At 38.2% G+C, this 12,792-nt stretch overlaps 1 protein-coding gene across 1 annotated transcript in view; it reads left to right on the top strand.

Annotated features, from left to right (window-relative positions):
* Window positions 1-3,849: 3,849 nt before the first annotated feature.
* Window positions 3,850-12,792, top strand: part of JAK1 (Janus kinase 1) — a 67,813-nt gene continuing 58,870 nt past the window's right edge. Inside the window, exons 1-3 of the mRNA XM_006879766.1 lie at window positions 3,850-3,926; window positions 4,679-4,877; window positions 12,271-12,394. Of these exons, the coding sequence (XP_006879828.1) occupies window positions 3,921-3,926; window positions 4,679-4,877; window positions 12,271-12,394 (329 nt within the window). The 5' untranslated portion in view covers window positions 3,850-3,920. The remainder of the gene's footprint in view (window positions 3,927-4,678; window positions 4,878-12,270; window positions 12,395-12,792) is intronic.

Genomic DNA, 12,792 nt, shown 5'->3' on the forward strand with positions numbered 1-12,792 from the left:
GTGTGAATCTACAAAACTTTCCTATTTTTCCCCCCCCAAATAAAGGAACATCTGCAAGACTGCAGAGTTAAGAACTTTTTATTTTCTTCCTTATTACTGGTAGGTTAGGTTTTTTTTAAAGCTTTGAAAATTTGTGAGTAAAACAGTCAAAGAATTTACTGCTATCATAAAAAAGTTTTTGCTTACCTTTATGTTTTCCATTTTACATTCTCCATTGTATTAATTGAGTTGAGAGATGACATTCAGGCGATTTGATTTCTTTTTTTTAAAAAACAAACCTCCGAATTCTTGATCAATTTAAGATGATTTCTTGAACAAATTAAAAGCATTTATAAACTACTCTTGATCCTTTTTTACTTATTCTGAAAATCTAGTCAGATCATGTTCTCTGGGCTATGTGGAAAGAAGTCTTACTTGAATGATGCTGTTACACAAATTGTTGCTGTTGTTACATGCCACCCTAACCCTAACCCTAACCCTGAACCCTGCCCTCTTCTGAGCCAATCTCACTGTCTCTGACATCTCTGACACAGGTAAACATCTCTCTGGTATTCTTTGATTTCAACCAAGCTTCTTCTGACATCAGTGATAACTCATCATTTCATAGTACTTGCTTATTGCCACAAAAATCTATTACTAATACAGTTTCCTCAAAATGTTTAATGTCGGGGAGCTCTGGTGGCCTAGTGGCAAGGACCTGAAACTACAATCCCAGAGGCGCACGGTTCGAATCCACCAGATGCTCTGCCGGGGAAGGAGGGACAATTTCCTCCTGTACCAGTCAGATTTGATTTGACGGTATACTCACACAAAAATAATAAAAATAAAAAAAAATGTTTAATGTCTAGACTAAATTTTACAAATCTGTGTTATTTGAATATCAAGTCCAGTAATATTAGTGATCAATTTAAGATTTAGGTTCTGTGTATTTTCATTATAATACAGAAAAGAAAGACTAATAGAAAAACCAAACTCTCCTTTATTAAAGGTGATGATTTTAATACAGTCCTTTTTCTAGGAGAATTGTAATGATTTTAGTCTGGCCTTGGAATCTTTCATGAAGTCTGGAGAACTTTGTGAATCTTAAGTAGAATTTTAAGTAATGGTGTACATTAAAAAGCTTTGTAATGCTAAAGAGGTTTATTGCTCTAGCCCTTCTGAAAGAGCTAGGTCTGCTGTAACTTGTAGCTCTTTCATTGTTCCAAACTGCTCTGTTACTTCCTGTCTCTCTTTGTTTGAGACAGACTTCTTAAATCCCCAAAACAGGACACCTTTTGGTCAAGTTTTATTTATTTTTGGAAGCAGCAGGAAGTGATGTGCTGTGGGAAATCCAGGCTAGAAAGGGTTTCTTGATTTCAAAGGATGGGGCCTGGATATTAGCGAGTGGTTAGGTGCTATGTAGTCAACAGTGACTCATAGCAACCCGGTGAATGAACAACAGGTCTGAACTTTGCCCTGTCCTGCACCATCACAATCTTCTCCATGCTTGAGCAATTTGTTGCTCATTGTTTCAGTCTATCTCATTGTGGTTCTTCATCTCTACCACTGACAGAGCCTTTCTCTCCTGCGCTGTTCCTCCACCCTTCTAAGCATGGTGTCCTTCTCCAAGGACTGGTTCTTTCTGGCAACATGCCCAAAGTTCATCAAACAGAGTTTCAAAATCCTTTCTTTTAAGGAGCAACTTGACTGCACTCTCTCCAGGACAGACTTACTTGTTTCTTTTGGCACTACATGATATGTTCCGAACTCTTCTCAATCAATACAACTCAAAGGCATCAATAATTCTTCTGTCATCCTTGTTCATTGACCAGTTTTCAGATGCATAGCAAGTAATTGTGAAGACTATGGCCTGGATCAGGCTCAACTTAGTCTCTAGACTGACACCATTGCTCTTAGCACTCTGCAGAGATACCTGTAATTTGTCTTTAGATTTCCTGACTGCTGGTGCCAAGGATGTTGATTGTGGAACCGAGTAAGCTGAGATTGTTAACAATCTAAGTCTCTTCTTCATCTGTCAAGATGCTGCTAGCTGGCCCAGTGGTCAGAGTCTTTATTTTTTTGATGTTGCACCTTCAGCTCATATTGGAGACTGCAGGCCCTGATCTTCCACAACAAATGCTTCAGGTCCTCCTCAGTTTCACCAAGCAAGGTTATATCCTCTGCATATCTGTCACATGCATATCTGCAGGTTGCTGATGATTCATCCTCCAATCCTGATGCCATTTTCCTCCTCATAGAGTTCAGCCTCATGAATAAACTGTTCCATGTATAGTTTAAATAAACTGGTATAATTTAAAAAAAAAGTGTGGAGAAAGGTTGCATCCCTGACACATTCCTTTCCTGATTTTGAACCATGCAGTGTTTCCCTGAGAACTGCTTCCTGGTCCAAGTATAGGTTTTGCATAAGTTCTGGGATTCTCACTCTTCTTAAGGTTAGCCACATTTTGTTGTGATTCACACAGTCAAATGCCTTTTTATAATCACTGAAACACAGATAGACAGTCTTTGTACTCTCTGATTTCAGCCAAGATCCATCTGACATTGACTATGATGTCCCTAGTATCCTGGACCTCTTCTAAACCTAGCTTACACTTCTGGTAGTTCTTTGTGGATGTGCTGTTCCAGTAATTTTTTTAAAAAAATAATCTTCAGCAGAATTTTGCTTGGGTGTGGGATTAGTCTTATTGTTTGAGAATATCCACACTCTGTGGGATTACCTTTTTTTTTGGAATAGAAATAAATATGGATCTCTTCCAGTTAGTTTGACCAGGTAGCTTTTCTCCAAATTTCTTGGCACAGCCTGGTGAGCCCATCCAGGACAGCATCTGTTTGTTGAAAAATAACAGTTGGTGTTCCATCAATTACTGGGTCTCGTTTTTCCCTAGTTCCTTCAAAAGAGCTTGAACTTCCTCCTTCCATTGCCTCTTAATCATAAGTTTTTTCATGAATTTATTCTGTGCCAGCCAGTTTTTCTGGTATAGTGACTCTGATAAAATGTGGTTAATAACTAGCAGAAAGCAGTTATCTGTATTAGAAACTACTTTAAAATCAGGACAGGTGATGGCTTTCTGTTTGCTAAAATTATTTTATTTTATTGTTACAAACAGAATTTATGAGAAGGAACATGTATTGTTTCAGTTGTTAAACCAGTACTGAACTTGTGTGCGTATGTGTGTTTAGGGGTCGTTGGTAGTAAGGATGAGATCAGAATGACTTAACACTGTAGAATCAAGCTGGTATTCTTACTTAATATAAAAATTAGAGTTTAAGGGGAAGCTTTGGGATTTATTTACTACCTAAATTTCTATGAAAGAATGGCTCAAAAAGTATTTGTTGGCTGAAAGCTTGAGTAAGATTTATTGTCAGGTCCTCCTGTCTTTCTAACATGCCCTGTTTTGTTTCACCATTATAAATGAGGTCAGAGACAGACTGTGGAAAGGGAAAGAAGTCAAAGGAAAGGGGAATGTGAAGTGTAAGTAGGTATCTTCAAGTAGATATCCTAAGCTATTGTTCATATCCTCAGGAGAGAGGGTGTTGACAGAAAAGCCACACAGTCTCCACTAATGCTGGCCAGGGCACTTTACTCCAGGAAACAAAAGTTCTTGGTTTCCTTCCCCAAAGCAGTGAAAATTTTGTGTGTGTGTGTGTGTGTGTATATTTATTTTATGTTTACATCTTAAGATGCCTCCCTACCCTGCTAGTGGCCTCATCAGTCTTCCTCCCCCCAATGCCTATGCCTGCCTGTTTGTTTCTAGTTTGTGCTACTTCCATAATGAAAATACCTTCTTATTTCTTTTCGGATGCATTTACTTCTGCAGCTGATTTATTTATCTTTGTCTTTTAGCTCAGCTTTGAAAGGACTTTGGAAAGTAGAGAAGAAAACCAAGTCGGCTTTTGGGGGACATTAGACAACCGAATAAATGCAGGTATGTAGATTTGCATATTATAAAAATAGGGGGAAAATGAAAATATCCAATTTTTAAAAACTATTCAAATTTTGACCACGAATCTCTAAGGCAATCTGTATTATTGCTTTTAATTTCTAAAAACTAACATTTTTGTCTTTGTTAATTTCTGATGTTGAATGTACAAGTTTAAAAATTGCCAAGATTACAAAAACACAGGAAGTTCAAAGTGCAGGTTAAAGCTTCCTTGTTATCTTTCCTACATGGTCACCACTGCTAACAGTTTACTGACATGTCTGTGTGGGGTTTTTACATTCATATACATAACCAAAAGGATCATACTATGCATGTTAACCTTTTTCACTTTGCAATATATTGAGTTTATTTTGCTGCTAATTCACAATGGTTTATGTTGACCCTTTTAACTGCTACATGGTATTGTTTTGGGGTAATATAAATATTTAATGAGTCTCCTTGGCATTGTGGGTTAAAAATTTTTCTACTTCTTATAGTGTCTGATCATTTCTTTAAGGCTAAATGATACACAACACTGTCATATCTGTGAAGAATCTCAAGGATAAAACTTTATCTTGCATTATGAATCAAGCTTTTTAGCTTTTTTTTTTCTTTTTTCAAGGTAGGATGCTGTGGAAGGGGGGAAAGAGGGGGAAAAGACAGAGGAGTCCTTATCCAACAGTTATTTCTGCTTGCTTACTTTTATACCATCTTTAGCACATGGATGACTATGGATTCTCATTTTCCTTCCACTGCAGTATCTAAATATAAAAGAGGACTGCAATGCTATGGCTTTCTGTGCTAAAATGAGAAGCTCCAGGAAGACTGAAGTGAATCTGGAGGCCCCTGAGCCAGGGGTAGAGGTGATCTTCTATCTGTCCGATAGAGAGCCCCTCCGGCTAGATGATGGCGAGTACACAGCAGAGGAGCTGTGCATCAAGGCCGCACAGGAATGCTGTGAGTACTGGAAGCTGCCCGGGGCTCAGGGAGAGTTTCTGTGTTAGACTGTCCAGAAGCAGATCTGGGTATGTCTGTTCCCTTTGTAGTGTGGCTGAGTGGAAAGAGGTATAGGCTCTGAGAGTCCAGAGGCACATCCTGCCTCTGCTTCTGTACTGACACATGACCCTAGGCCATTGATTTCCCTCCTGACAGTTTCATTGTCTTCATCTGATACAAAACCCAGCAACAGTTGCCATCAAGTCAGTTCTAACTCTTGGTGACCCCATGTGCATCAAAGTGATACTAATACTACTCAGAGTTTTCAATGACGCAGTTTTCAGAAGTGGAGCAGGAAGCCTTTCCTCCAAGGCACCTCTGGATAGCAGCCTTCCGGATAGCCTAGTGGCAAGAAGCTGCACTGCAATCCTGAAGGCACCTTGCTCAAGGCCACTAACTACACTGCAGGAGAAGGATGGACAGTCTCCTCCTGTGCAATTAACTGCCTCTGAAAACCCACTGGAGGGTTAGCTGTGGGTCAGTTTCAATTCTACTGTACACAACAACAATACCAGTTGTCCTACTAATGGCAGCCTGTTGCACGCTGAAGGAGGGAAACGAACAAAACAAAGGATTGTCACTACCCTTTAAACTCGGGATAATTGACAGGTTTTGTCTGCCTAATTTTATTTTGTTCATTTTTTTTACTTTAATTATAATTTTAACAAAAGTTCATAGAAAAGTTGGATTTTCATTCATTCAGTGTGGTGTTTTCCTCCCTCCCCTCCTCCTCCACCTTCCACAGTTCAATTTCTTTTTTTTTAAATGTTGTTGTTGTTATGTGCCGTCGAGTCCTTTCCGACTCATAGCGACCCTATGCACAACAGCCCTAAACCCTGTTCTATCCTGCGCCAACCGCACTGCCTCTGACACACCCATCCCAATTACCCCAGTCACCAGATCAATCCATCTCATAGAGGGTCTTCCCCTCCTGCGCTGTCCCTCCACCCTCCCAAGCATGATGTCCCTCTCCAAGGACCCTTCCCTCCTGGCAACATGTCCAAAGTATGTCAGATGAAGCCCCAGAATCCTTGCCTCCAAGGAGCGGCTTGGTTTAATCCTCTCTAAGATGGATCTGTTTGTTTTCCCGGCAGTCCATGGTACATTCAGTACCCTTCTCCAGCACCACAGCTCAAAAGCATCCATTCTTCTTCTGTCCTCCCTAGTCATTGTCCAACTGTCTGATGCATAACAAGCGATTGCAAATACCATGGCCTATATCAGGCTCACCTTAGTCTCCAGAGAGACACCGTTGCTCCTGAATACTTTAGAGAGGTCCCTAACAGCAGACTTTCCCATCACGATATGCTTTTTGATTTCCTGACTGCTGGTGCCAAGAGTGTTAACTGTGGAGCCGAGCAAACTGAAGCTGTGAACAATCTCAATCTCTTCGTTATCCATCCTGACGCTGCCAATTGGTCCAGTGGTGAGAATCTTTGTCTTCTTGACATTGAGCCTCAGTCCATACTGAAGGCTGCAGTCCTTGACCCTTCGCAGCAAGTGCATGAGGTCCTCCTCAGTTTCAGCAAGCAGGGTTGTGTCATCTGCATAACGCAGATTGTTAATAGATCTTCCACCAATCCTGATGCCACAATTCTCCTCATAGAGCCCAGCCTCTCGGATAAGCTGCTCTGCATACATGTTGAAAAGGTATGGAGACAGGATGCATCCCTGGCGTACACCCTTCCCTATTTTGAACCATGCAGTGTTACCCTGCTGTGTTCTGACTACTGCCTCTTGTTCCAAGTATAGGTTTCACATTAGCACAATTAAATGTTCTGGGATTCCCATTCTTCTCAGAGTCAGCCACAGTTTGTTATGATCCACACAGTCTAATGCTTTTGCATAATCAATGAAACACAGATAGACATTCTTCTGGTATTCTCTGCTTTTAGCCAAGATCCATCTAACATCAGCAACAATATCCCTAGTACCACGACCCCTTCTAAACCCAGCCTGGACTTCCAGCAGTTCTCTGCTGATGTGCTGTTCTAATAGTTTTTGGATAATCTTCAGTAGAATCTTGCTTGCATGTGAAATCAATGACACTGTTCTGTAGTTTCCACACTCAGTTGGGTCACCTTTCTTTGTTATACAATTTCTTCCCTCCCTCCTGTCTGCCTAATTTTAAATAACAACTAAACTTAAGTAAGAACCAAAGATTCAGATTATGGTAATAATTTTGTAGTTATTTTAAAAGTGAATGAATTTATACACTTAAAATGAATGAGTTTGAGCATATGCAAATAAGATCTCAGTAAAGTGGTTTACAGAAATATCTAATCGTTCATTTTATGATGATGAAGTCATTGGTTGTGATGCCCGAAAGTCTCATCTATTCTTTGCATGTATAATTTTTAAGCCTCAGAACAACTCTGTGAGAATGGCACTGTTTTTTCAAGAGTCACTTACCTTATTAGTAGTACAGTTGGACAACAAAATCTGTTTTCTTCCTGATGTATCTTTCTGTTGAACATATTTTAAGTAATAGAATTTCAGTAAAAGCAGAGGAAAAAAATACAAAAGTCATTGTTGTCAAGTCGGAACTGACTCATTAGTAACCCTCCAAACAGGTACTAAGAGACTGTAAATCACACAAGAGGAGATTGCCCATCTTTCTCTCTCTGAACAGCTGGTGAATTTGAACGGTTCACTATTAACAGTGCAACTTTCTGTTTGACCACTAGGCTGTGAGAAATGTGTAGTTGGCCTTCACTGACTAAAGATAATGTGAAATAAAATAGGCTATGAGAATTAGGAGAGAAATGCAGAAATATTGTAAAGTTAATTCAAATAGGTGGCAAAATGTACAAGAAACCAGCTTTAGATGTAGCTGTAAAAATATTTATGATTAGTGGAGTCACTATATATAAATTGATGCTTTTAAAGCATTTATTTAGGCTCCATTTTCTTCCCCTTCCCCTTAAGTTTTGTTATAGATTTTTATTCTCTTAGTCAAGCTGCTTGTAATCAGTATATCAGGCATAAACCTTAGTTTGCTAGCAGAGATAATTTATCCAGCATTATTGGACTGCAGTTAATGAAGGATCAAGGAGTCTCTGCTAAGAGGATGATAGCAGAGAGCTTGTGTGTCACAACAGTGGATGCCGCACCTATGTCTCCACTCAGCTTGAGACATTAGTTTCTAAGGCTGTCCAGGATGAGTGTTGTCTCTTCTATATCTGATTCACAAAAATGTTTAAAATTTATTACTTTTAAAAAGCATAAGCACAAAATGCCTCAGATTCTTATAGCTTCTGTTGCCATTACATGTAAGTAATGTTTGAGAGCAATATTATTTTCTGAACCAGCTGAATTTAAAATCCTATTTCAAAATTAGATTTGATACATTGAACACTAATAACTACAGGCCAGATAAGTTGCAGGATGACATCAATGTCTTTATCCATGAAGAGAGTAAAAGGTCATTAGAAAGACAGGAAAGAAGAGACCAAAATTAATTCCAAAAGAGACTCTGAAACTTGCATTAGAGGAGGCCAAAGGAAAGGGAAGAAATGATGAAGTAAGAGAGCTGAACCAGACACTTCAAAGACCAGCTCAAAAAGACAAAGCAAAGTATTACGATGAAATGTTCAAAGAGATCGAGTTAAAAAACCAAATAGGTAGAACAAGCTCAATATTTCTCAAACTGAAAGAACTGAAAAGCAAATTCAAAACTCAAGTTGCAATACTGAAGGGTACTATTGGCAAAATATTGAATTATGCCAGAAGCCTCAAAAGACGATGGAGGGAATATACAGAATCACTGTACCTATATGAGTTGGTTGACACTGGGCTATTTCTGGACGTAGCGTGTGACCAAGAACCAATGACAGTGAAGAAATTCAAGTTGCTCTTAAGGCATTTGAAAAATTATAAGACCCTAGAAACTGATGAAATGCCAATTAAAATTTTTCAACAAATAGATGCAACTTTAGGTGTGCTCACTAGCCTATGCCAAGAGTTTTGGAAGTCAGCTGCCTGGCCAACTAACTGAAGAAGAGATCCACATTTGTTCCCAGTGCAAAAAAAAAAAAAAAAGATGATGTAACAGAGTGTGGGAATTATCATCCAATATCACTACAATCACATACAAGTAAAATCTTGCTGAAAATGATTAAAAAAACAACTGGAAGAGTATTTTGATAGGGAATGTCCAGAAATTCAAGTTGAATTTAGAAAAGGCTGTGGCACAAGGGATGTCATTGCTGATATCAAATGGGCTGAAAGCAGAGAATAAATCCTAAAGATTGTGTTTTATTGAGTATGCAAAGACATTTAACTGTGTGGATCATAACAAGTTATGACTAGAAATCTCAGAACAATTAATTTTGCCCTTGTAAAACTATACTTAGATCAAGAAGCAGTTTTCCAAACAGAACAAGGGAACACTGCATGGTGTGAAAGTTAGAAAGGTGTGCCTCAGAGTTGTATTCTTTCTCCATAACTATTCAATCTGTATTCTGAGCAAATAATTGGAGAAACTGGACTATATGAAGAAGAATGTGATAACATTATTGTTGGAAGACTCATTAATAATCTACATTATGCAGATGGCACCACCTTGCTTGAAGAAATTGAAGACTTGAGATGCTTAACTGTAGAAGTTAAAAAACTAGAGCCTTCACTTTAGATTACATCTCAACATCAAGAAAACAAAAATCTCAAGAATTGCATCAATAGGCAACATCATGATAGATGGAAACAAGAAAGGATTGAAGTTGTCACTGGTTTCATTTTACTTGCATCCCCAATCAACACAAGTCAAGAAATCACAAGACATACTGCATTGGGAAACTCTGCTGTTGAGGATATCTTTAAAGGATATCTTTATTAGCTCAACTACATCAGTTTAAAGAATAAGATATGCCTAATCTAAGCCATAGTATTTTCACTTTCTTCCTATGGATTTAAAAGTGGTACAGTGAACAAGGATGACATGAACAATGAATGCTTTTGAATTGTGGTATATAAGCAGAGTATTGGATGGTCTGCCAAAAGAACACACAAATCTGTCCTGGAGGAAGTGCAGGCAAAGTGCTCCTTAGAGGCAAGAGGCAAGGGTGGTGAAATGTTGTCTCACATTACTTTGTGTGTGTTGTCAGGAGAGATCGGTTCTTGAAAAAAAGACATCTTGTTGGGAAAGGTAGAGAGTCAGTGATGGGTTGACAGTTAACTTGAGGATGGTGTCAGATAGGGCAAGGTGTCATTGTGTTGTTCTGGGGTTGCTATGAGGCCAATTTAATACCTTATGTCAACAAGATCGCTTTCTTGTTGTTTTCAACTATATCTGGTAATTTTTTTGGTTTTTTTTTTTTTAGTTCTAATTGTTTCATCCTTTCAGTAATTCTATCTTAGTTTGAATGCAAACTCTGCATTTTCCCAGCTTAAATAGTTACTTCATTAGGTATAAGAATTTAAAAGATAAATAAATGTTGAGTACTTTAGTCTGGTGCCTGATAATTGGTGCTCAGTAAATATTTAGTTTTGTTGTTGTTTTTATTTCCATTCTGTACTTTTATGTAAAAACTATATGTCTTCTATTTATGGCTAGTTAATATTGTTAGAATGAAATATGTGCTACAATTCTATAGAGTTACATTGTTTTCTAATGGCATTTGCTTCAAATATATGCCATTCACATTAAAAAATAGATTATTTAATGATTTTAAAGGAAAGACTTCATTTTCAGTTAATGAATGAAAAACTGTAGTATACTTGCAATGTAGTCCTATGTTGTTGTTGTTGATTGCTTTCAAAATGAGTGCAACTCATAGCGACCCTATGAACAAAAGGCCTGAAGCTCCTCTACAACCATTGACAGTTATCAAAGTTCATATAGTTTCTAGAGGCATGTTCTTTAGGAAGTAGATGCCACTCCTGCGTCCAGTGTTACAATTTCATGTTTCAAGATGCAAAAACCACTTGTTATTCATAAGGGTAAATACTCATTAAAGTTTAGGTCTATATTTTCTCTTTCTAAGGAGAAGTATAATATCTGGAGGAATACCTCCCAGATTTCTAGAAAGGTACACATTGAGGCATTTTGGAGAGAACATCGAGATCCTAATGCCTTAACTCAGTACCTGATGGAGAAACCCCTGTCTAAGTGGTAAGGGGTTGGGAAGGTCCATGTCAATGCCAGTCCCACTTCAGAGAATCTGTTTTGGGAATCAAATGCCAATTATCTCATGGCCTCTAGTGGATTTTGTTTTTTTAATAATTTGAGTTCACTGTGTCTTAGTTTGGTCATAGCTGCTGATGAAAATATAAGTAGTTATTGGTCATTGCCATCTCCCCTCCCCCATTTAGTTTATCTATGTTGTTGTTAAGTGTTTTCCAGTCAACTGTGACTCACAGCAACTGTAAGATCAACAGATCTGAATCTTGCCCTGTCCTGTGCCAACCTTATCATCTCTGTTAGACATGAGCCCATTGGTAAAGTTACTGTGTCTGTCCATCTTATTCGCAGCTTTCCATTCCTTTGCAGACCTTCCACCTTTCCAAGCCTCATCTGTTTTTTCTAGGACTGGCCTCTCCTAACAGCATGCCCAGAGTATATGAGATGAAGTTGCACCATCTCTGCTTCTGAGGAGCACCCTGGTTGCACTTTGTCTGTTTATCAGTCCTTGGGATATTCAGAATGAGTGTAAAGGTGCTTTCTTGGCTTCACAAGCTTCCTTATCTATTCTATCTCTCTTGAGTTGAAGGAGGCAAGGGTGAGGTGGGGAGGCAAGGGAGCACTGTTGGACAAGCTTCGTTAAGCGTGTATCTTCTTGTTTTGCTCCTAATAAAAAATATTTATGATAACTAGACAATGTTCTTAAGTATATTTATTATTAATGGCAATAGATTTTAATCACTGACAAAATCACTTTGGTTATTATTTATTCTAACACATACTGCTTATGCTACTGCCAGGAACATCTTTGCATTTCTAATGTATAACCACAGCATGCTAGAATTGTTTAAACATTTCCTTCTGGAAATATATTGAGGATTTAACAAGCACAGTGTTTCTGTGATTAATAAGGCACATATCAGGTGAGATCCAGAAACTTTTCAGATTTTATTGTTGTTGTTGTAAAGCAGAGTTTGGTAAGGCCCCATAATAATGGAGTCTTTTCCACCCACTGCTATGAGACTTAGTATTACATTTTAACTTTAAAGTGATTATAATCTGGTTTGTCATGAGCTACCATATATATTTCTGGGAAGCTGTAGGTCTTGCTTCTTAAAACTGACTCATTGAATAAAGTGGAAGGCATGTGTTTGTCCTAAAACATATCTTTGCATATGTTGTGCTTTGGAGCTGGACAACCAAATATATGTAATGTGTTTAATTTTCCTCCAGGTATATCACCTTTGTGTCATAACCTCTTTGCCCTGTATGAAGAGAATACCAAGCTCTGGTACGCACCAAATCACACCATCACTGTTGATGACAAGACATCGCTGCGGCTCCACTACCGGATGAGGTATGCAAAGTACAGTGCTCTGGCTGTTCCATATCTTCATGCAGTAAGAGATGAGGTCAGCCTGGAGCCCTGAGTCATTTACCAAGAAGAATTGTAGTCATTTTTTTAATTAGTAAAATTATTTTGATAGGACTTCTCTACCATTTAGAATACAATCCCAACATGAATTTTATCATCCATCTCTACATTTTAGAAAACAAATCTTTATGTGATAGATGTATTGAATGACGTTAGTATACTACAGCAGAACTTTTCAAAAAGTGGTTCAATGTTAGGAATTTGATTTAACAGGTTGTAGCCAGAATTATTTTAAAACAGAAACAAGAGATATTAGATAGGATGAGAATATATTACATATTTTAAAGATGTTGTTGTTGTTGTTATGTGCCGTCTATAGT

This window comes from Elephantulus edwardii, unplaced genomic scaffold (genome assembly GCF_000299155.1).
Source record: "Elephantulus edwardii isolate Elephantulus edwardi_28Jun2011 unplaced genomic scaffold, EleEdw1.0 scaffold00005, whole genome shotgun sequence".
NCBI lineage: Eukaryota > Metazoa > Chordata > Mammalia > Macroscelidea > Macroscelididae > Elephantulus > Elephantulus edwardii.